General features: G+C 29.7%; 1 protein-coding gene across 3 annotated transcripts in view; it reads left to right on the plus strand.

Moving 5' to 3' along the window:
- Positions 1 to 24,853, plus strand: part of LOC106468067 (protein sidekick-like) — a 110,911-nt gene that overhangs the window by 29,054 nt on the left and 57,004 nt on the right. For 2 of the 3 annotated variants that reach the window (XM_022396372.1, XM_022396374.1), the window contains exons 3-15: positions 1,663 to 1,947; positions 3,152 to 3,260; positions 3,914 to 4,119; positions 4,384 to 4,665; positions 7,611 to 7,655; positions 10,617 to 10,736; positions 13,872 to 14,027; positions 15,521 to 15,802; positions 16,893 to 17,036; positions 17,612 to 17,797; positions 19,588 to 19,658; positions 20,411 to 20,645; positions 21,803 to 21,918. In XM_022396372.1, the coding sequence (XP_022252080.1) occupies positions 1,663 to 1,947; positions 3,152 to 3,260; positions 3,914 to 4,119; positions 4,384 to 4,665; positions 7,611 to 7,655; positions 10,617 to 10,736; positions 13,872 to 14,027; positions 15,521 to 15,802; positions 16,893 to 17,036; positions 17,612 to 17,797; positions 19,588 to 19,658; positions 20,411 to 20,645; positions 21,803 to 21,918 (2,237 nt within the window). The remainder of the gene's footprint in view (positions 1 to 1,662; positions 1,948 to 3,151; positions 3,261 to 3,913; positions 4,120 to 4,383; positions 4,666 to 7,610; positions 7,656 to 10,616; positions 10,737 to 13,871; positions 14,028 to 15,520; positions 15,803 to 16,892; positions 17,037 to 17,611; positions 17,798 to 19,587; positions 19,659 to 20,410; positions 20,646 to 21,802; positions 21,919 to 24,853) is intronic. The other variant, XM_022396373.1, reaches the window with a different exon arrangement.

Below are 24,853 nucleotides of genomic sequence, written 5' to 3' on the forward strand. Positions count from 1 at the left end.
TAATAAAAATTGGTATAGCTATTATTGAAAAAAAAGTTATTTCTCTAGGGTGAAGCTCTTTCAAATAATATATGAAGAGTTTTTTATTATTATTTAACCATCATTAGAATTCATTGCTTCTACTTGTACTGACATTTATAAATAGCCTTTAATTATAGAACATATAAGTTTAGAATAGCAAGCATTACATTAGTAAAATCAGACTAAATGTGTAAGAAAAATTCTACTGTATGGTGGGTATCACTTTTTATTACAGAAATTTTGTACTATAAGTTGGACACCCATATGCTTGCACCAAGCTGAACAGACGGCACCATAAGCTGCATACCAACATAGTGTTATGTACAGCTGGCACTGTAAAATGAACCCACACACACACAGTGTTTCAGACAGTTGGCACTATAGGCTGGATATTCATGTAGCATCACAGACAGCATCATAAGCAAGACACCTATGTGATGTTACACACAATTTGCACTTTAAGCTGAAGCTCAACAACCATGTAGTATTTTACTGGTATGTGAAATTCCTGTGTATCCACATACCTGAGGTATGATGTTTTTGTAATGAATCATTAAAATTGGCAGTGTTCCAATAGGGGAAACCATTAAATATAGTTTCCATTGCAAACTTTTAGGAACTTCAAATTACAAATCTAGTTATAAGCTTGGTAAACATTTCAAAGTATTTTTCTACCAACGTGAACAAATTCTGACCTTTTGATGCAAATACCTGTTTGCTGCTCCTGCCACAGTTTTTCATCGCGTAAATACAGATTTACAGCACATTTTGGTATATTATTTCATAAAACATTAGTGTAAACAATAATGTCACCATAAAATAACAGTCACTGTTTTAGTTTTAACTATGATTGTTTTCTTCAAGGAGAACTTTTTCTGTTTGACATTTAAGAAATTATTTGTGTGTAAGCAGATTTTTGCATTTTACATATTCTACCACCAGTAACATGCCGTAATGACTACTCAGTAGGGCACTTTTGAAATTCGTGATGCAGCTGAGATTCTTAGAAATCATCCTGTGTACTTTTATATGCATGTTAATGTAGCCAAAACTTGCCTTGTCATCACAAATTGAATACCCACATGTGTATTACAGATATGTTTCATCACAAGGTGAATACCCACGTGTGTATTACAGACATGTTTCACCATAACCTGAATACCCACATGTGTATTACAAACATGTTTCATCACAAGTTGAATACCCATGTGTGTATTACAGACATGTTTCACCATAACCTGAATACCCATGTGTGTATTACAGACATGTTTCACCGTAACCTGAATACCCATGTGTGTATTACAGACATGTTTCGTTGTAAGCTGAACCTACATAAAATCATCTACAAATTTTATTTTAAAACTGAGTATATACATATTTCAGACATTTAATATTATAAACTGAACATCAACAGTACTAAAAACAGGTTATATTGAACATTGACTATATATCTATTATTCAAGTCAAGATATATGGAAAGTTGACAATGATCATGATATTTTAGATACATTGTTTCTTAAGCTAGTAGAAAAATGATATTCATCATTTATAGACAGTTTATATCGTATAGTACTGTAGAATTCTATTTTTCACCCAATTTATAAGATAAAATTTTAACGAAGTATATTATTTCATCTGCAGACATGATATCAGATATTCTGAAGGAAAACTTAACTGTCACAGTGGAAAAAGGTCAGTCAGTAGTGCTATCTCCTCCTGAAGTGGACAGTGTACCTCCACCAACTGTCACATGGCAGAGAGTTGGCCAGGGTCGACTCCAAGGGAAGAGGTATTTCACTACCTCTAATAACTCTCTAGTCATTCTATCTAGTAAGGTCGCAGACAGTGGACACTATCAGGCTACACTGACCAACACTCAAGTAGGAGTGGAAGCTACTGGTGGATTTCTCCATATCATTGTCAATGGTTTGTTTTTTTTAGTGTTTTTGTTCTTCAGGTCTAGTGATACATGTTTTTGGATTGTTTGGTTTAAAGTGATAGAATTTATATAGATATATTATAGATGGAGGATAAATTTAAAAAAATTATAGAAAAGCTTGAGAATACTGAAATTGATCTGTATTAAATGGCTATCATTGACTGCTCTTCATCCAAATAATTCTAAGAAACCCTTTCAGCTATTTACTATTTGGATTTTCCCAAGACTTTTACTACCACTTGCATAGTAGAACAATAAGTAGAGATAATCACAAACACAAAATATTTTTTTATTTAATAAACCAAACTTATAAGTGACAAAAAATGTGCATTGTATGATACTAGAATAATAAATAATTAGTTGCTTAGCTAACTTTTTGTATTCATGTGCTTAACATTTCTGATAAAAGTTGTATGAAGTGCAGAATTCTTTTTCATGTTCCTTTTAATTTGTCCATTTGGATATCCCAGAATGTACAAATTATGAGGAATTTTGGAAGTAAAAAATGTAGTATATGTTAGGCTTATTTGTTTTTAATACTTTGCCAACTTTCAGTGTTTAAAACTGTAATTTTCAAAGTCTTATATTGCATATATATGAATGAGAAACCCATTTCTTATCATCCACCCCAACTGGCAAATTCTGCTATTGTAGAAAGATGTATCTAAATTGTTATTTTTACCCACCTCTGATTTATAATCTGAAGGAGACAATTAAAAGGAATGTGGAAAAAAATCCACAGTTTACATGGTTTTTGTTAGAAATGTTAAAAATATTGGTTTCTAATGCTTGGCCAGATTTCTTCATTTAAAGCATAATTTTGGGTTTTAATATTTCAAAATTATTTGTTTTTGATGCTGTTAGTTTTTCTGACTTACTGTTTGCTATATGATATCATTTATCAGATCTTGCATCATTCTGAATTATGTTGATCTTAAATATTAGTTGCATTATTTTGTATTTTATTCTATTCCAAATAAATTGTACTAAGTAAAATATTAATGAAATAGAATTCAGGTTTTTTTTAATTAATTGAAATTGAAGCTGTGATGTGTTTTAATTAATCTAAAAAATGATTAGTGTGATTTGTTTTATTTAATAATTGTTTTTATGTATTTTTTACTACGCAGTATTTTAATGGAAAATACTTTTTTTTAATCAAAGTTCGGTATGTTTTTGTTTTCTGTATAGATAATAATAGATTTGAAGAGATACCGCCAGAAATTGTAATACCACCTAAAGATTCAGTCTTTGAGCAAGGAGTATATCCTGCTGTCCTTGAATGTGTTGTAAATGCAAGGTAGTAATTTCATTTTTGACTGAACTTCTTGTTGAAAGCTTGACTTATTTTTACAGTGTAAAGTTACTGACCGTATCCAATACACTGAAGCAACCATGCATACAATTAAAGTAAAGAAAACCAGTAATTTTTCTAAAATGAGATCTTTTTGTCTCAGTTTCTTGGTTTTTGTGCATCAATATTGAATCTTACTTTTTTAAACCTTTTTCTGTACTGTTGGTCCTTTGGTATAAAACAAAAACTCACTATAGGATTTGTTTGACTGAAGCTCTTTGTATCACATGTGAAAGAATGTTATTTTGTGTGTCACTTCCACAATATTCACAGATACGTTTTTAATGAATAAAACTATTAACCATATTATTCGTTTGAATTACTATTTGTAAAAAAATGAAATAATATGAAATTTAGAAATTGAGAAAACAAAAAAATTGAGAGTACTTGCATAGTTTACTGTATAAATAGATGCAAGATAAAATATTAATAACATTTTTATTTCTTAAATAATAGTACTGTTTTTGAATATAAAAACTAAAACATTTTCATAGATATGTAGTGTTTAATACAGAGATGTATTTTAAATTGACCAGCAATATTTAATGTAGTAGATGCAAATATTAACTCATTAATTGAATACTTATGTTAATTAATAGACCTGTTGAAGAATTGGAAATTATTTGGATGAAGGATGGTGTGGAATTACCCCAGACACAGATTTCATATCTGTCATCTCCTTGGAATATGTCGGTCAACTTGCTAAATGTTGGACCAATGCATGAAGGTGTATATGAGTGTGTAGCACAACTGAAAGACAGAAACAACCCTCCAGTGACTGCCAAAGCAACAGTCACTGTATATGGTAATCTTGATAAATATTTATTTTCTGCAAGATGTGGATCTATTGTATGTCAGTGGGTCTAAACAATAATATTTCTTTGTTTTTAGATATTGTACAATATACTTTAAGATTATATTTGTATGTATAGTTTTCCAATTCATTGATAGTTTAAGTTAAACGTTAATTGTTCTATAAAAGTGTTTGATTTTTATTTGTCTCGAAGAATTTATAATGTTTTGTATGCTAGATACCTTGCTTTATTTTTATTTTTATGTATGTTTTCAGTTGGTCCAACCATTACTGATCCACCTAGCCCAGAAACTGTTTCTGAGATTGGGCATGATGTCATATTAGCCTGTGGTGCAACAGGTAATCCACAACCAAATATTACCTGGTTTAGGGATTCTGAAAAACTAAGTAAAGATCACACAAACAACAGATATGAACTGCTAGCCAATGGATCCTTGAAAATCTCTGAACTGATGACTTCTGATTCAGGGATCTTTCAGTGCGTGGTTGAGAACAGTATTAACCAAGTATCGGCAAGTACTTGGCTTCATGTTAAAAGTAAGATGTTTCGTCATTTTAATTTAGAGTAAATTAAAGTTATATATGTTAAAAAGTAGGTTATCTTTAATAATTTTCATTTCTGAACTTTGTATTTCATGTCATTCTTGTATGACTTTGTCTTTATAATCAGAAAAGTAGATGTTGTAGTTTTTGTTTTCTTTGAACTAATACATCACAACATATTAAATATTGAACTTTGCTTTGTTTCATTCAAAATAATAGCATTTATTTAAATTTATACAATACCCTTTTCTGTCAACAGTATAATTTAATTAATTTAAATTTTTTGCATAGTACTTAAATTATGTAAGTCTTGGAATCAATGGCTTTGCTCGTGCAGAATCAGCCAAAGAAATGAAACCCAACTTTCCAGTGTAGCAATGTATGACTAAAACTGCTACATCTATATTTAAGAAACTTGGTACAAATGTATAAAAATATGTAGAATACTAAAATAATCACTTTTCCATGGTTCAGCGATAAGTCTGAAGGTTTATAACACAAAAAACCGGGTTTCGATACCCATGGTTGGCACAGCACAGATAGCCCATTGTGTAACTTTGTGCTTAACAACAAACTAAATTAATCAGCTTTCCAGGTAATTTTTGTATTTAGTAATTTGCAGTTAAATATAAAATGCATATATTTTGAATGGTACTGAATTGTGTTGCCTGAAACATCTTTTTTTCAATAAAAATAAGATTTTAATTTTTCAGGTAATGTCATCTACATCAAAATAAAGGTATACAGTTGAAATTATGTTTATTTTTCACTAATAATGAGGGTATAGTACTCTTGTCTACTTGTTGAATGTTAAAAATATATTAAACTACTAAAGGTAATAAATTTTAAAAACAAAACATTTTAATTAATTTTTCTTTTAACTTTTTTAGCAATCTCCAATGGCTTTGTATTTTGTTTCACACTTTAAACAATCTATTATTCTAACATATCACTGTTATACGTAAATTATATTTATTCCTGTATTAATAAATTATACACATTTAAACAGATACAAAAAATTTTATCACATGCCAAACACTGAAATAAGATATGCTAAAGAAAAATTTCAAAATCTATGTAGGTCAAGAAGAAACTTGAAACATGCTGTTTCAAAACTCTCTTGTAATTGGATTTAGTATAAGAAATTAACAAATTATAAACAGAAAAAAAAGACTATACAGCCATATTTCTTGTAGACATAACATTAGGAGAATGCATAGATCATTTTGCACCGATATCTCGTTCTTCAAAGTTCAGATAAAGAATGTAATGTGTGGGTGTCTGAGAAAAATTATGTATGAGCTTGTACCTTATATACAAAGTTCAGAGCAGATTCCATAATTAAGACTGATTTCTTATGCAAGAAAAGAAAATCAGTTCTAAGACTTTTATGATGAAGAAACAACAGTTATGAACAAAGCACTGTTTGCATATTTTATTATGAAACAACTCTGCTATAAAAGTTGTATTTCATCTATTAAATAATTTCTTTGAATATTTATTATATTCAAAAAATAAATGTGGACTTGGCTTATTCTGTAAGCACAAATACTAAAATGTGATAAATTAATAGGTAAACTTAAGTATTTATGAGATATCCTAAAACCATTGGAATATTTTATGGTACTGAAAAACAAATTTATTATTTGGTTGATATTTCATTATAATGTTTTAAGGAAAACCACAACTTTGATGTATATATTACTCTATTGCATAAAATGATTTTTTGTTATTGTATTAACATGTGGTTATTTTGTTGTTTGTTTTACAATTCTTGTAATCAATAATATCACTAGTTTATTAGTGTTCTAAGGTTAAATGTTCTTTATACATTTTTTTTTTAAATTTCAAAACATTAGTTCCTATCCCATCATTAAAATACTGTAATGTTTCAATTTATTTGTGTTAAAACTCTCCTAATGCAGTAAAAAGATTTAAATGAAACATGTCGAGATACAGTTCTTGTTTTTTATCTCATGAAAATAAAAGATAAATTTATGAAATATTATATGAGCTGTTTGCCATTTAGAAAAACAAATTTAGTCTTTATATGAAACAATGTAATGTATTAATCTATAGAATAAAGAAAGCGAGTTTCAGAAATTATAAATTGCTATAAATTTTCGATTGCGATGAAACATTTCAACATACATTGGTAAATATGTGACAAAATGCTGAAACCTTGTGCGTGTGACTACATGTATTTGGAAGTACATTTTAAGGTTAGAAACTTTATTGATCAAAACTGTTGTAACTAATCAGCTATTTTTGAACAAATCTAATAATCAATGTGATGAAATTGTACCTCTGATAGAAATGATGGGAAAAGGTGTTATACATAGCATAACATTGAAAAATATATTTATGTTCTGAAATACACAAAAAAATTATTTTTATTGTTCCAGTTACACTAAAAGTGTAAATTCCCAAATATACAGGTTTTATGTGTAATTTTCTGTAACAGCTAGATAATACTAAATAATTATACACAGACTTCTGCCAGATATGATTGCAGTATTTAATTTTTTGACATCTTTCTTGATGCTTTATAAGAAATCTGCACACAAAATGAAATAGATATTGTGAAAAATTGATTGATGGATGAAGTCCTAAAAGTCTACCATTAGCCATGACTCTACTGGTGTGTATGACTAAGTTTCAAATCCTGTTAACAAATGACTCATTAATCCCTTTTGGAACTACAAATAATTGGTTACAGTATCTTATGGTGAATGATTAAATTACATAGTTAGCATAGTAGAAAGTATATGATCCTGTAACTCTACTATTGAGAAAATTTGTGTAATGATCATCCTTATCCAAATGTCTCAAATGCTAAATATAACCTCATGAGCATTAGAATCTATTTTGTTATATGTTTTTTGTCCATTTAATATATTTTTCTAATTATTTATTTTTTCTTATTTCTGTCTTTAAAGCTTTTTCATCAAAGCCTACTTCTCCACGCTATGCAGTTCTAATACGTAAGCTTTTTACTAACTACCTAATGAAGTTCTTACAGTATAGTCTTCTTTTAACTATTAACTCTTTGACTGCCACTTAGGATGGAAAAAGTAAGCTTTTTACTAACTACCTAATGAAGTTCTTACAGTTTAGTCTTTTCTTCTTTTAATTATTAACTCTTTGACTGCTACTTAGGATGGAAAAAGTAAGCTTTTTACTAACTACCTAATGAAGTTCTTACAGTTTAGTCTTTTCTTATTTTAACTATTAACTCTTTGACTGCCACTTAGGATGGAAAAAGTCATGCATCTATATAGATAATATGCTTGCATTTGTCTGTCTGGAATCTTTCTCACAAATTTCTCAATGAAATGCTACAAGTCTCATATCATTAGAAAGGCCATTGTTCAAGGAGTCCAGTTGAATATTGGCCTTTCAATTCAAAATCACCTTACCCGTTTTTTGTTCAGTAAAAATTTTCAATGCAATGAATATGGTACACAATAGCATAATGTCATTGTCATCACATAACTGGCTTGTGACTCACTGCCTTCCTTGTAGTCTATCAGTTCAAAATTAGGAACAGCTAGCACAGGTAGCTCTTGTGTATCTTTGTGCAAATATGCAAAACAAACCAATCCAAGTAAGTCACTCTGTTAAAATACTCTGGAAAAACAATCCAAGTGTACTTCATGGTAATGAATACAACAGAAAAAAAGATTTAAATATTTTCAAATAAAATTTTTCATGGTAGTGAAGGTGTTAACCTTTTTTTATTTTTGATGTACTGAATTTATAGCTTGGATAATTATTAATTACTTATGTTATTGTAGGTTTTAGTAATGACTTGCAAAGTATCTTGATTAGGTGTTTGTAAGACCAAAGCTAGTTTGTATTTTTAACCTTTTACAAACTGTATGGGACTTAATTAAACAATAATAATATAGCTGTATTCAGCTTAAAATTAGAATTTTCATTTCTGGTTGCTTGCTTATCTGTCACAATTTACTATGTATGGATAGATAATCACCTGTCAGCAAGAATATTTTATGAAGGGTATATTAATAGTATGATGTATGAAAATTAAGAGAGTAGAACTTTATTTTTGTTGAGGCTTCTAATAATGTACTTAACAGAGTGTGACACTGAAATTTGATAACACATTAATCTCTTTAATCATACTAATACCCAAATTTCTATAAATAGAAGTACCTGCCATAAATTGTACTTGAATTTTATGTTTGAAAGCTCTGTAGTAAGTAAATCACATGTATTCCTAATGTGGAAATTCACAGCAAAACACAGGTAAAAAGAACAAGTTACCTAACCTTGTGGGTAGTTTTTATGAACTAAGAATCTGAAGCATTCCGGAGAAGACTCGTTTAAAGTCTTGTATGACTGGTAGATATAACTCTTTCAGCTGTAAATTAAGCCATTTATTAGACAGATTCATTTATTTCATTATTTTCTTGGCATGATACAATTACATAGATGAGAACGTGGTGTTTCATACAGTCTGATAATTTGGTGCAGTAGAAAAGTGGTTTTCACACATTAAGACTCAACTCAACATAGTGTGATAATTCAGACTAAGGTTTAATTTATTGGATTAATGATTTTCATCAACTGACACTAATTATATCATAGTGTTTCCATCCTCTAGGCTGAGATTTTGACTAGTATAATGTAAGGATTTTTATTCACTAACTCACTAGCATTTTGTTGTTCACTCTCTAGGCTTGATACCATTACTCTGTAGAATGTAAGGACTTTCACTAATGGTCTTAACTCATTGACATTTTGTTGTTCATTCTCTAGGCTTGATACCATTACGCTGAAGAATGTAAGGACTTTCACTAATGGTCTTAAATCATGAACAACAAAATGTCAATTCTCTAGGCTTGATACCGTTACTCTGTAGAATGTAAGGATTTTCATTCACTAATGACTTAACTCATTGACATTTTGTTGTTCATCCTCTAGGCTTGATACTGTTACTCTGTAAAATGTAAGGATTTTCATTCACTAATGGTCTTAAATCATTGACATTTTGTTGTTCATCCTCTGGCTTGATACTGTTACTCTGTAAAATGTAAAGATTTTCATTCAATAATGGTCTTAACTCATTGACATTTTGTTGTTCATTCTCTAGGCTTGATACCATTACGCTGAAGAATGTAAGGACTTTCACTAATGGGCTTAACTCATTGACATTTTGTTGTTCATCCTCTAGGCTTGATACTGTTACTCTGTAAAATGTAAGGATTTTCATTCACTAATGGCTTAACTCATTGACATTTTGTTGTTCATCCTCTGGCTTGATACTGTTACTCTGTAAAATGTAAAGATTTTCATTCAATAATGGTCTTAACTCGTTAAACTTTTGTAGTTCTTCATTTAGGCTGATATTTTACTTTTACTTGGTAGAATGTAAGAATTTTAATTTATTTGTAGATTTGTGTTTTTCATGTAATAAATTTTTTGATCACGAGTCTAATGCTTATGCATAAATGTTTTGATTAAAGAAATTAATCCATTTTAATTAAGGCTTTAATTTAACAGACTTCTATGTTTCTATTATCAATGTTTTGAATCATGAGACAAAGTGTATGATTTACTATTTTAATGTTGTAATGGAAATGTAAAATGTAAATATAATTACTTCAATAATATTTGATTGTGAAATATAATGATTTTGAACATATTATATTAAAGAATATCAAATCAGGATATTACTTTGTCCATGAAACACTTCCTAACTCAACCACTGCTGTGTTTGTTGTATCCCTACTGACCTGATGAGCCCTGGTATTGGACGAAATGCCTCATCAGCACTGGATATAGCAAATTTAATTTGGTTGACATATTCTTTGTTACTGTCATTCATAAGTTCTTAGAATTATTAATTGAAACTAGAAATGAGTTGTCTCTAGAGCAGTCCTTATGTAACTAACGTTTTTTGTTTTTTTTCTTCATCTCAGCTTCTCCACCAATGTTCATGAAGTCACCAGAGAATACAACTGTACTTGATGGAATGGATGCTCAAATTTCATGTACTGCAGATGGCGCTCCAGCTCCTAACACTACTTGGATTTTCAATGGTAAATTTCTTCTTTTAAAGAATTTGTATAGTTGAGTTTTATTCACTGTAGACAATATTAAGGTTATACTGAAGAATATGGGATATTTATTTATCCTGAACACCATTGTCTGTGAAATATGTAATAAGTAAAGACACACCTATTTAATAAACTAATGTGGTTAAAAGTAGTTTGATTTTATTAACCTTTGCCAGGCTTAGATAATTGGAAAGTTTAAACTCTGTAGTTTTGGATTTCAAAATAAACTAAAACTAAGCACAACTAAATGGCTTAATTTTTAATAATGATTTGGCACTAAGTTTTCCAAATATTATTGATAATATGAGTTTTTTTTTTATTATAGCAATTCTAAATGTTAATTTACACATGTATATGTACGATGAGGGCATGGTAATAGTTTAACTGTTACTTTCTCCACAGATATCTCCTCTTTCCCAAAATATAGAAAATAATAATAATTACTTTGGATAAGTCTGCATCTAATATTTGAATTACTGAAATGAATTACTTAACAAGCAGCAGTTTTGAATTTCTTTTGTTAATGTTCATATCGCTTCAGATTTCAGTATGTATTTAGATTCCTGCCTGTTATTAATATCTGAATACAGATGACTTCACTTATAAACATGTGAGATATAAGGAAGACCTGTTTATACATATGTATGTTTATCTCCCTATGTTTCTAGTTTACCTTACTTTAGATATAAGCAATATCTTTTATCAGGTTAAATTTAATACCTGGCTGATAACACTTATAAGAAATTTTTACATAAACAAAACAAATAATATGTTAAACTAAGCAAAGAGTCTGTCATCTTTCTAACATTCTCATTTTGCAAATTCTGTTTAGTTTATTTGTAAGCAAGTTATTTATTGGTAAGTAGATCTTGCAAACTGCTCGTAAATGTAGTCAGTTATATAGGGCCATAAATGTATTTTCTAATTCACCAAAAATTTAAATTTTAGGTATGAGTGTTAACATCAAATGATAATATACAAAATTCTGAATTCCCTTGATGTGATCAAAAACTTTATTTTCAGACAGATACTGTATAGGTGTGTATACATGTGTTAGAGTGTGTGTGGAACTAGTGTTAAAATTTATAAATTCTCATTAGATACCTTTAAAATATGTTTTCTATACTTTGTAACCTATGTAAGCTGTTAATAGCATTATTTTGTAATCAGCATCATAGTTTATTTTACACTATAAGAATGTATATAGTTGTGTTGGTACAAGCACAGAATTTAGTGGCCCATAAGTAGGTATACAGTTGCATATGATAAATCTGTTGAATTGTGTACAGTAGGATATTGCGGAATGTTGATGAAATGAAAAGGTACATCACAGATGCATTTATAGAACTGGATAAACAGATATACTTGAGTCAGGAAGTTTGCAAAAGTGTGGCAGGCAGACTCGAAGATTGTGTGAATAGCAATGGGTTTCAGTTTGAACACCTGCATGATTAACTTGGGATTAACTTTCCCATAAACCTATGTCATGTGTAAAGTAAATTCAATTATCGGTTATCAACTGTATACTCTAATTTTAATTTAATTACTTTAAATACATTATCAGTTACACAGGCCTGCAATGGTTTTATTGTCTTGAAATTTTTACATGTTCTACAGTAATTCTTGTACACTGAATCTGAAAATGGTATCTATTTTTCTCCATCGAATACAGATTTTTGATAAAAGTCATAATGCAATACATCAAAGAAAGTTTTGAGACTAAAATACTTAGATTTCACAAAAAAATCAGGATGAATGAGGATGCATATTTGTTTAACATCAATGTTCTTTCCTTTTCTTCAGTTTGTTTGTATTTTTGTTAACAAACATAATAATAAAAAATGTTAACTGTGGTAAATGAAATAATAATTTGTTTAAGCAAGTTTTTTTTTCTTCCCAACTGAATATTATTTTCGAAATCTGTGTAGCTGAATTATGGAAAATCCATGATTAAAATCACAACAGCTTTTTTAAATTCGCAGGCCTTTATTATCAACTGCATACCTACTATTGAGCCACCCTGTACTTCTCAGACATTGTACTTTTAAACTGAAGTGTGTTACTTGTGCTTCTACGGTTTGTGAAAATAAAACATAACATTTACTTCACAACTTTCATTGCAGTTTCAGAATTACAAATGTTTGAAGTCTAATATACTTAGTCGTATATTATCTACAACTGGGTTTGTGGTATATTTATGAACATAAATGCACAACAGTAATTTAGCATGATATTTATTCTACATACATATGAATTATGATCAAAGTAAAGTAGGTTAGGTATGGTATTGTATCTAGTGAAATATAATAAGATTATGTATCATTTAATAGTTAGAATAATCAGAGGATACTAGGTTGAATATAAAACTGTTAAAATAACCAGGAATACTAGACAAGGTATTGCAGCTAGTTAAGCATGATTAGAGGATTACTCTGTGTAATACAGATGGGTTAAATATGACTGGGGAGACACTAAATACATTGTTTATGAATCTTTTAAAATATGACTAGATGATGCTAGGTTAAGTGTTAAAATGTTACTAGGAAACACTAGAATATTTCAGGAATTATAGTTGGTAAAATATGATCAGGAGCAGTATAACTCGTATAGTATGACCAAGACATATTAGATTAGGTTAGATATTACAAACTATAAACTGGATCAGACAATAGTAGGTTAGGTAATAAGTATTCTAATTATAAAGTCTGATGAATGGACATTATCATTGAAATACACAAATAAGATGCACCTCTTCTCTCTTTTGAAAATATCTTTTGAATTACATTGTATATTGTTTGAAAGGTTGTATGTAACTTTAATAAACTCTGACAAACTTTAAAGAGAAAACTGAGTAGATTATACTGTGTTCCTATACATAAAAATAAAAAAAATGCATTTCCTCTAGTTTTTCTCAATGTACTAAATGTAAAATTTATCATGTTAATTTTGTACAATTTCACTGAAAGCCAATATTTTTTTTGTCTGAAACATAAAAGTACAGTGTAATAATACTTCCTAGACATGATTCTTTTTTATGATCAACTTATGGACACCTGCAGACATTTTATGTGAACTAGGAGCAAATGGGATCCTTGTCGTCTTTTGTTAATTTTGTAGGCACAGATACTGTTCACAGTGTAGGTCGTGTTCAAATTCTTGAGTCTGGAAGCCTGCTAATAGCATCGGTGGAGCCTGAAGACTTTGGCAACTACACCTGTACTCGGGCAAACAGTAGAGGTCAAATATCTGCTTCTGCATATCTGTTTGTCTTAGGTAAGTTTGTCATTTGGAATGAAATGTTTTTTTTTATATAAGTGTATATTTGCTACTGACAAACTTATTTGATATGTAATAAATCTAGTTTGGTTGATATACACACACGTTTAAGCCATAATATTTATGTTGTGTTATGTTGTGTATGTCATAGTTAAGTATTAGTTTTTATGATAATCATAAAATTTCTTACTGTTGATATTAACTTGATGATCTTGTGATGTAAAAAAAAAACAATTTTTGTAAATTTTGATTTTAAGATTACAATAAAGAAAACAAGTAGTGTATATATCACTTTTCTATGTTTTGTGTAATGACATTTGCATGATATTGGTGGTAATCTGGTTCCTTCTCAAAAATTAGCTTTGAAAAAGATGGGGTAAGATTATCATTAAAGTAGGAAAGACAGTTAATTCATTTGATGAACTAAGGGTTGAAGTGCAAAACCATTAATTAGAAAAAGTTCAACTAACCAAAGCTTAATATCATGTTATTACTACAAAAAAGCAACATTCATTGTTAAAAGAGAGGGTTGGGCATACTTCGTGTTTGCATGCCTGAACAGTTAATCCATGCCCCCATCACCAAAGAAAAGCAGTCTGCTCTTGGGACTGTGCTTACATGGATGTTTGTATCCCATTATTCAGTTAAATAACAGTATACCAAGAGATGGCAGTTCTGTTGACTAAATGCTTTCCTTATAGTCTATCAGGTCTGCTGATAGCTACATTTATATAGCCATTTACATAGCTTAATGCAAGTATTTTGAAACAAACTATAAAAGACAAAATCATAACTATTAGAAATGTCAACACAATCATACTTATAGGCTCTACATGTCTAGTGGCACAAAGGGTCTCCACGAATAAATGAAAAAGATACATAAAAAAAACAAGGAATTTAGTACTTACATATGGGTCTTGTACTGTTTTGCTCTCAAAGTCTTGATAAAAGTTAACTCTTGTTTTTGTTATAGTTGTTGTTAGTAATTAATTCTTATTTATTTCAAATATACAATTTAGAACAGAAATGCACACAAAGAATACAATGTTCCATAGCTATAATCATTAAACAGGCATTTAATTAAACTAAAAGTAGTTTTAAATAAATCTCTTAGCTGGTCCAGGTGTCTCAGTAATAGTGAAGAATGAAACCATGAAGTGAATAATTCAAAACCTGTTGTCAGAATCAGCTAGCTGTATAAGAATTCAGTAAATTAAAACCTACTCTTTCTATTGGTTATAAATAATCCATAACAGATGTTAAAGAGAATTATTGTGATAAAGCAGGATGTGATAGGAGGGCATGGCATGTGAGTTTGACTTTCTGGTTTGGCAAGAAGACTGGAGGCTATAAATTTAGATTATGCCTTAGCAATTTATATATAAAATATAAGTGCATATTTTGCAGGGGTAGAAAGGTTGTCTAAAATGGGCAATTCATAACAGAGGTGTCATTGTAAAGATCTTTTCATGCTGCTTTTGGTTTTTCAGTGCGCACTAAGATCACTCAACCACCAGTTGACACTAAGGTTATTCTTAGTTCAACTGCTGAGCTCCAGTGTAAAGTATCCCATGACCCCATTGTTCCATATATTATTACATGGTATTTTGGAAACACCCCTCTAAAATCACGTTCTGATGGGAGAGTTCAAGTCCTGGAAGATGGAACCTTACAGATAAAACAGGCTCGCAACACTGATGTTGGAACATACACCTGCACTGTAAAGTCCAGTGGAGGTAACGAATCAAGAAGTGCTCGGCTGGATGTTATTGGTAAATGCTTTTAATATTTAAACAAGTTTAGAGCAGCACATTTTTTTTAGCTTGAAAGTATACCCACTAATATTTTAAATCTAAATTTACACTTCATCAGTTCTTTAATTTCATTAAATTTCATTTAATTACTTTGTAGACAGTGTTTGGTTTTTGTAAATCACTTAAACAAATTAATTGTGCTTATTAAGCCAATGGATCATAAAAAATTTTATCTTGTATATTGCAAACTGTGGTGTCTGTCTCCTGTTTATGGTGGGCACTTCCTGTGCTGCTTTGAAAAGCTGGGAAGGCGGGAAAAGCTTTTGAAATGACAGGAGGACTAGCATGAATAATGGTGATGCCAAATTGTATTTCACATGCAGGATAGACTACACTAAATTGTTAGGAATTAATTACACTATCATTGATATTTCATAATTAGACATAACTTAAAATATAAAAATGTAGATTTACTGTATGTTATTGAGCAGTTCTTAGCATGACTGAAATACTCAACAATTACTTTTCACAGTGGGGGTATAAGTAGCTCAGAGCTTTGGCTCTGAATGAAACCAACAGTGCAAAACAGTTAACCTTTTTAAAGCCCTTGAAGTAATTTAAATTGATAGATTAACTTAAACTTTTACTTGTAATGCAATGAAAAATAACTTTTGAACAAGATTTAAAGGTTTTTATTTAATTATTATACAAAACCTCATTATGATATTAAAAGGAATCTTCTTGACTGATACTTTCAAAGCTTTAGTGGAGTTTAAATATATTTGAAATAAATCAATATAACCAGTTACACAGTATATTTTTGCAAGTTACTTATTGTAGTCATGGATTTAGAAATAAATTTGTAATGCTCTTCTAATAATCAGTGTTGACTTCTTGAGCTGATACTCATAATAATAATAATAATGATATTAAAAAATTTAAATTGGTGTTTATAATTCCTCATTTTCTTGCTGTAAACTTTGTTCCATGGATTGTTTTCAAAACTAGATAAAAAAATGTTGTAGTTGCTAAAGTTAGAAATATAAAATATTTTAATTTATTTTTTTCATTAGTTTCTTGTTTTAATGATGTTATTTTTTGTTTATAGAGCTTCCTTATCCACCAAATAATGTCAAGGCAGAGTTGTTGAACACAGTTCCAAAAAGTGTGAATGTTACTTGGACTAAAGCATTTGATGGCAATAGTCCTATAACCAAATACCTTGTGCAGATGAGAATTGTTCCTGAAGAAGGTAAATCACTCTATGTAGATAGGAAAATCAAGACTAAGGTCTCACATGTATAAAACTCAAAATATAATAAGTCATAATTTACTCCGGTATTGTAAGAAGTGTATGAACACTAATAGCAATTGTTTCATAAATCATTAAAATGAAATTAGTTCCAGTGCTGTATTACTGCACCATAATGATTCATAGTAATGAAATGTATTTGTCTTTCTGGAAAAGTTGATGTATTTAAAAACATTTAGCTTTTATGAAATTTTTAAAATGGAAATTAGCTTCCTAGTATATTTACACGCTTTCAGTTTAGTTGATCAGTTTGTATTCTATGGCTAGTGCTAATGTGGAGGTTACAAATATGAAGTGTCAGTTACATTTACCTACCCATTGAAAAAAAACTAATGTATGTCAGTTATAGAAATTGATTCTGTTTTCATTGTGATGTACAGTTGAAATCTCAACATAAGTCTAATATATAAATATTAGTACAAGGAAATGATAACGCACTATAATATGAGAAAGTACACATTTTTTACATGATTCTTAAAACATCAATAACTTTGATCTATTTTATTGGTTTACAGCAGCAGAACTGGATCTGTTAGTCCCATGGGTTACTGCCAAGGTGAATATCACTGGTGAGAAACGACATGTCACGCTAACCAATCTGAAACCAGCATCAAGCTATCAGTTTCGAGTCAGTGCAGTTAATGGTGTAGGAGAGGGTAGCCCTAGCCCAGCTACAAGTCCTATTGATCTCCCTCCAGAACGTATGTATTCCATGTGTACCAATTTGGCTGTATCTAGGATCTTGTCAGTTGTACAGTTGATTGTTATCTCTATTTGACAAAAAAAAACTTCCTACTTTTAGCACTAACAATTTTTAAGTATTTTTTAGATTCCATGTGTAATGAAATTAACATCTACAATATTTCTATACTAGTTTTAACTAGTATGCTTGGTATCAGTGGCTTACTTTACCATAGAGTGTGGAAATGCAGGAGTATTTTAAGGTAACAAATAACAAGGTGCCCAGACTATAGAATTTCTCTAATTGTGATTTGTAGCATACTTCAAGTTGTTCCTTGCATTATTAATACTGTTTCTTTTTAAGTTTTAAATAGTGTTTTAAGGTATATAAAACCTCTTATTTTTATGTACTACACATGTCAAATGTATTGTTTTAATTTTACTTATTTTCATTGAAACTGTGAGACCAACTTTCTTGGATTTTCTATGAAAATGTGATATTGCCTTTTTCTTGTTATGAAAGCTAAATAGATCATTATATACACACACACACACACACTAACTTCCTTTTGTGAGGAGTTAATCTTAATTCCATTAAGTGACTTGTTTAATTACTGATATTGGTAACAAAGGGCACAAGATTGGAATGAATAGCTTTAGCTCTATTATAATTTAGTCTGTTTGATAACAAACCTGACTACTGAAACTTTTTATATCTAGTACTTTGAATAATAGATTAAACCTGGAGTGCAGATTGTTACAAAGACCACAGTTATGTAAGTAAGTTAAGTAGGATTAAATTGTTCTTGAAGTGAATTATTTTGAAGGGTAATTAGAGCACTGAGATACTGACATGCATCTTTAGCAGAAAAAAAGAGACCTTTATTAAACCACAAATTAAAAGGCAAGTTTTACACAGAGCTTGAAAGTCCTTAAATGTCATGATTGTCTCGAAAAGTTCTTAAATTTGAATTCTGCCTTTAAAAGCCTTTCAGCTTCAACAAAATCACTTGAAAAATCATTAAGTTAAAGTATTCTATAAAATTTCTGTCATAATGCATTCTTTAATTTTTTTTTTATAATTGAGCCATTTAGAAGTTTCTTGAGGTCAGTCTGTCTAAGTTGTTTACTTTAATTAGTTGTCTTTGTCTTCACCAAAGTGGCACATTTTTCAACTCTCACATGGTTTCCAAAAAAACTTATTTTTTATGTAGTCTTCTTCCCACTACAAAACTATTTGGTAAACATGATTTTCCAGTGTAAATAAAATAACTTGTTGAATATAATAGCTAGTAAAATATCAGGTATATGGCTTTATTTCTGTGATTTAAATTCAGGTAGCGAACACACTCATTTTTTGTTTGTCGATAGTGTGCTTCTGCTAAAATTGAGGTTTATATTAAGTGGTCATAATAACATGATCAAATTCGGCAGCATAAGGTTTGCAGTATTCATCTTCTTGTCTTTAACTAGAATTAAAAACAGTATGCATGTTTGTGTATGACTTGTGACTGACTACATTTTGTAATATTTTACTCAGTACAAGCACTGGGTATTTATTTCCTTGGTGATTTCTCAAGATGTGTTATCAATCTGCCAACTAATACATATATTAATTTCTCCATAGTTTTTGAATTAATTATGTTGCTGAAGTGTCCAGAAGTATCATTAAGAAGATGAAAAAATAATCATTTGTTCTTTTTAGTACCACTTTGATTGTAGGATCAGTGTGTTTTTTGTTATGTTATCTATGATTTCATGCTATTAAAAGTCATCCAAGTTATTGATGAGACTCCATCTACTTCAACAGCTCCTAGTAGTCCTCCTGTTAGTGTTCTTGGTGGAGCTAGATCTGCTAATTCCATCATGTTGCAGTGGCAGGTGAGTCGTGTGTTTAAAACTTCTCAACTTTTAAGAAGTCAGCTGAAAGACTATACAATGATAAAACATCCTCTACAAATACATTACTGTCCTTTTATATAATTTTGTTATAGCATTGGCTTCTTTTAATAGGTTCTTTGAACATCTTTTGCATTTGGTTTTGCATTGGCTTAAAAACTAATTTCAAACGTGACAATGTGCAATATTTGATGTTCCAAGTATTGATATTTAAAATGCTAGAAATCATTTTTTATTTTGTAACTTTAGATAACTAAAATTAGTTAATTTTTGTATGCTTGTGGAATTGTATCTGGAATCCTTGTTTCTTATTATAGCTATCCAAGTTAAATCTCTTATGAAGTTTTATAACTTTGATGTAAAATATGGAAATGTTTGAAAATGAACTAAGGAACAGTGAGTTATTATATACTAAGAATTTTATATAACAAAAAGAGAAATAAATAAATTGAAGAGGTGAATACATAATTTTTTTTATATATGTTGCATGAAATCACATTCATAGAACTACATGTCAGAATTTTTTATATATGAACAATTTATTAGTAAAGTAAAGTATCTTTCATAATCAAGTGTTACATGAAGTAAAAATATATATAGTTTTGAAGTTTTTTCTAATATTTTCTAAAGAAGCATATAAACTTTTTAAAACTTTTTTTTTAGAACTAAAAAAAAAACATTAAGCTATATTCTGTAAAATGATTGTGTTTCTTTGCTGGATATCTCCTTGGCAGCCCCCACCCGAAGAAGATCGAAATGGGAAACTGTTAGGGTATATAATAAGATATAAGCTGGCAGGCTATTTAGCAACTTCATGGGCATACCTTAATATCTCCAATGTTGCCCAAAACACCTTTCTTCTTCAAGATCTAATCGTATGGCAGAGGTATGAGATTCAAGTGGCTTCCTACAACAACATGGGTGTTGGTGTTTACAGTGACAGTATTTATATCAGGACTCATGAAGGAGGTGAGTAAACCTGTTGTTCACTTTTCAAAATGGCCTGGCCAGGTGTTTAAGGTGCTTCACTCGCAATCTGAGGGTCTCGGGTTCGAATCCCCATCCCACCAAACATGTTCGCCATAGGCGTGTTATAATGTAATGGTCAATCCCACTATTCGTTGGTAAAAGAGTAGCCCAAGAGTTGGCGGTTGGTGGTGATAACTAGCTGCCTTCTCTCTAGTGTTTCACTGCTAAATTAGAGATGGCTAATTCAGATAGCCCTTGTGTAGCTTTGCACAAAAAAAAAACACTTTTCAAAATCAGCATTTTTTATCATAACCAGTCCCGCGTAATGTTTAAGTTTTGAAGAAAATATAAACTTAAGGACAATAAAAGTATAAAATTCCATTTTTTAAAATTTTATTGAATTTTTAGACACTTCATTCCTAACAAAATGTGATATAGTTGACCCTCTTCTATAGTATTAGCCAGAGATTACTTACGATTCATATTTTCTTTCTTATGTTAAAATATGGTAATTTTGTAAAGCTAACAGTTGAAATAAATATCAAATGGTTGTTTTTCCTCTATCTGTTTGAGCCTACATGCTTCTACAGAACACCATTGCATATATTATTGATAATGATAATTATTTATTCTTGTATTTTTCTAGTTAATTTTTCTTAAGGTTTGAGAGAATTAAATATTATATACTTTTTGATAATTCAGAAAGACACTGGAAAAAAAAAATTCAAAGCAAAATGTGCCAGGCATGAACTAATTGTTAATGTGCCCAAACAGTGAATCAGAAGGTTTGTTGTTTGTGCTATGGGAGTGACAGTCAAGTCCAACTATTAAGTCAGAAAAAAAATTGGCAGTGCTGCTGTAAACTAGTTGCAGTGCCTTCCCTTTAGTAGTGTGTCAGTTCAAAATTAGGGATAGCTGTGTACAGATAGCCCTAATGTAGCTATGTGCAAAAATTCTAAACAAACGAGGAAAGAATGGAAAAGGCTGAATGATGCAAGTACGTATTTCAACTGATACATACATTGTATTTAAAAGAAACTTCATTATATTTGCTAGAGGAATGAAAGGTTTTGAAAAACAGTGGTTTTATTCTATTTGTTAAGGAAGAATGCAGCTATATATATATATTATAAAACTAAGTGGTATTTTACTCATAGTTCCTCAGTCTTCTCCAACTGATTTGAAAGTAGAAGCTGTAAACTCAACAGCTGTACACATCCAGTGGCTACCTCCAGATCCACAGCTAATCAATGGAATCAACCAAGGTTACAAGGTCCGTTGTTTGTTAAACATCTGTCAATAGATATTCTTTATTTTTAGTTTTTTATTTTTCTTATTTTAATTTTGAGTATTTCACACTTAAAATTTACACCCTGTTTCATCCTGATCTGTTGTTTACTAATTTTGGTATTCCTTGTATATTATAGTAAACTGTGTATAAAATGTCATTATTCATTTGGAAATGGAAGGTTTGTAACTTCAAAGGTGAAAGTGTCTGTTTTACTAAAAATGTAAACTTGAATGTCAGATTAATGCTTTTATTTAGTTGAACTTTCAAGTAATCCACATTTCACTGTTATAAATTTACAAGTAGTCCATATTAATTTTATTTCTGTTTTTAACTTGAAAGTAATTCATCTTAATTAATATTCACTTTCATTCTGAGCAAGCTACATACTTAAAGCAAAACTAAACATCAACCTGGCAATCAGTATAGCTAATTAACTTTTCTTATGCTTCTACTTACAATAATTAGAATTACTTATTTCCTTATTTGGGTACCCCTGCAGTTAACGATAATTTTGGCCATAATCTTAGTAATACCCCCTGAAGTTTAGCCAGACTTAGATTACTCCTAAATAAAAGTATAGAGCTAATAATGCAAAACAATCTCTATAATAAAAGTATAATAATATTAAAAAATGACATTTGATATATTAAACAGTCTAACCAATACTGATAATGAACGTAACAATAAATAAATAATGTAGTATGTAATACCTTAAATAAGGAATACAGAAACAGTAATTGTTGGGTTGAACTACTGTCTTAGAATTCATTTTCTTTGAAAAGTGTAACATCAGCATAAAATACCCATTTTCTCTCCAAATCTCCCAGACAGGTCTTTTGACCAATAAAGACTCATTAAGCCAATCTGCAGTATAAAGTTAGAACATAATGGCATTGTGACAAAATTTACAATGACACATTATTGTTTAAACTGTGTTAAGTTAGTAGCTGTAATTTACCTATAATACAACCAAAAAACCAGTGTTTATGAATTTACAAAATAATAATAATAAATTAAAGGAATGCCTGAACTGTTCCCAAAAATAAAACAATGTTAAACATAATACAAAGAAAACAATATAATAAACATAATACAAAGTAAACAGTATAATAAACATACTATGAGATGTATCTAACACTAACACTGACTAATCTTTGACACCTAACTAACACACAGAACAGGCTACAGGAAGTTATAACAAATATTAAATTTTATGTATAACATGATAATAATGAAAATAGAAACACTCAATAATATGTCAAAAAGTAACCATCAAAAACTAATGATTTAATGTGATACTATTTATAGAACTGTTATATAGCTAGAGGTGGGTTGTGTTAACCCTTCTGCACATGCCACGAGGTTTTAGTGAGTTACATTCAAAATTTAAACTACTTTATTGTTATGGTATATAAATAAATCTGGCATAAAAATGCAGCTGATAAACCAAGTTTTAATAGTATATAGGTTTTACATTTTTAATTTTATAACACAATATTAAAAAATATTATAAATTCTTCTTAGTATGAGAATTTTGACATTTTCTCTAGACATTCACTCTTCTCTAATTTATTTACCACCCTTCCAAAAAGTACAAAATTTAATGTACTTTTCTTATTATAATGTTGTCATCACTCAGGTAAGGCATAATTTTCATAGCCATCAATCTTATTTGGTTACAGCGCCATGAAATAGAAAATTAGACCCCTCTTGCCATGCCCACCTGTTACATCCTCTCTTTTGGAAATTGCCAATCGTTCATTCCGAGATTTAATACTATATTATTTACAACCAATAGAAAGCCAAGGTTTTAATCTATCAAATGACATATTATGTTTTTTTTCTGTACAGAGAATGCTCAATTTTTGCTTTCACTTCAAACCTTCTTCCCATGAGAAACACATCATCAAGCTTCGCTGAATTTATAACAGCTCTTATCACTTAGTTAGAAAGCCAGAACAATTATGATAGATATGGGACATTGCTTGCTTTTTGCTTGTGATTTTTCTGTGTTCTTTGGTGCAATATTTAACTCTTTCAACCCGGGCTCGGTCCCTGGGACTGACTGCATAACCATTTTGTGCTTGTTATAGTTTTCATGCTATAACTTTTAAATTAGTAAGCAAATGTTAATGAAAATTGGCAGTTTATCAGTAAATATTACAATGCTTTTATACGCAAGAAATCTTTTTTTTTTTTTTTTTTAATAAAGTCTCAAGTTTTGTAAAGCAATGTTTTTCTCATGCCTTTTTTTTTCTTTTCACATCTTGCTTATCTATCATGCAAAGTAATTTTCATTTTAAGATAAAAAAAATACTTTTATGCATCAGAAAATTTTGAAATTTCACATGCAAAATCTTTATAATGTCCGGATAGTTATCAAACATTTCTTAAGAAAAAACTTTATATTATCTGCTATTTTCAGTAATTAAGCTCTTGCAACCACCATAAAAAATTAGGAAATAAACATTAATTATGTGTTTGTCATTCTAGAATGAACACAAATTATAACACAAAAATGGAAATGTGTAGACGAAATAGCTTAAATCTCTTTTATATATATATGTATGTGTGTGTTTGTTATTTTTATTATATTGACCTTTCACCTGTGCCTGGCTAACAATACAGAAGTTACAATGATGTGGCTCATGTGCACTCATGTTACCGTATCAAATAACATAAAGATGACCTTTGGTCTGTACAAAGTAACTTGTCTTGGCTGTGTTTTAGTCGACTAGTATTTTGTAAAATACAATCACATTTCAATTATTCATTATATATGTATATAGATTATTGCTATTTTGAAATAAGTTTTTAAAGTTATTTTTATTAAAACATAGAACAGTAAATAAAGAAGTAGAGCAAACAATTCTCTTCTAGTTACGACCTTTGTGCTTGGTTGCTGCTTTACACAAGT

The sequence above is a fragment of the Limulus polyphemus genome, unplaced genomic scaffold (assembly GCF_000517525.1).
Source record: "Limulus polyphemus unplaced genomic scaffold, Limulus_polyphemus-2.1.2 Scaffold2855, whole genome shotgun sequence".
NCBI classification, from domain to species: domain Eukaryota; kingdom Metazoa; phylum Arthropoda; class Merostomata; order Xiphosura; family Limulidae; genus Limulus; species Limulus polyphemus.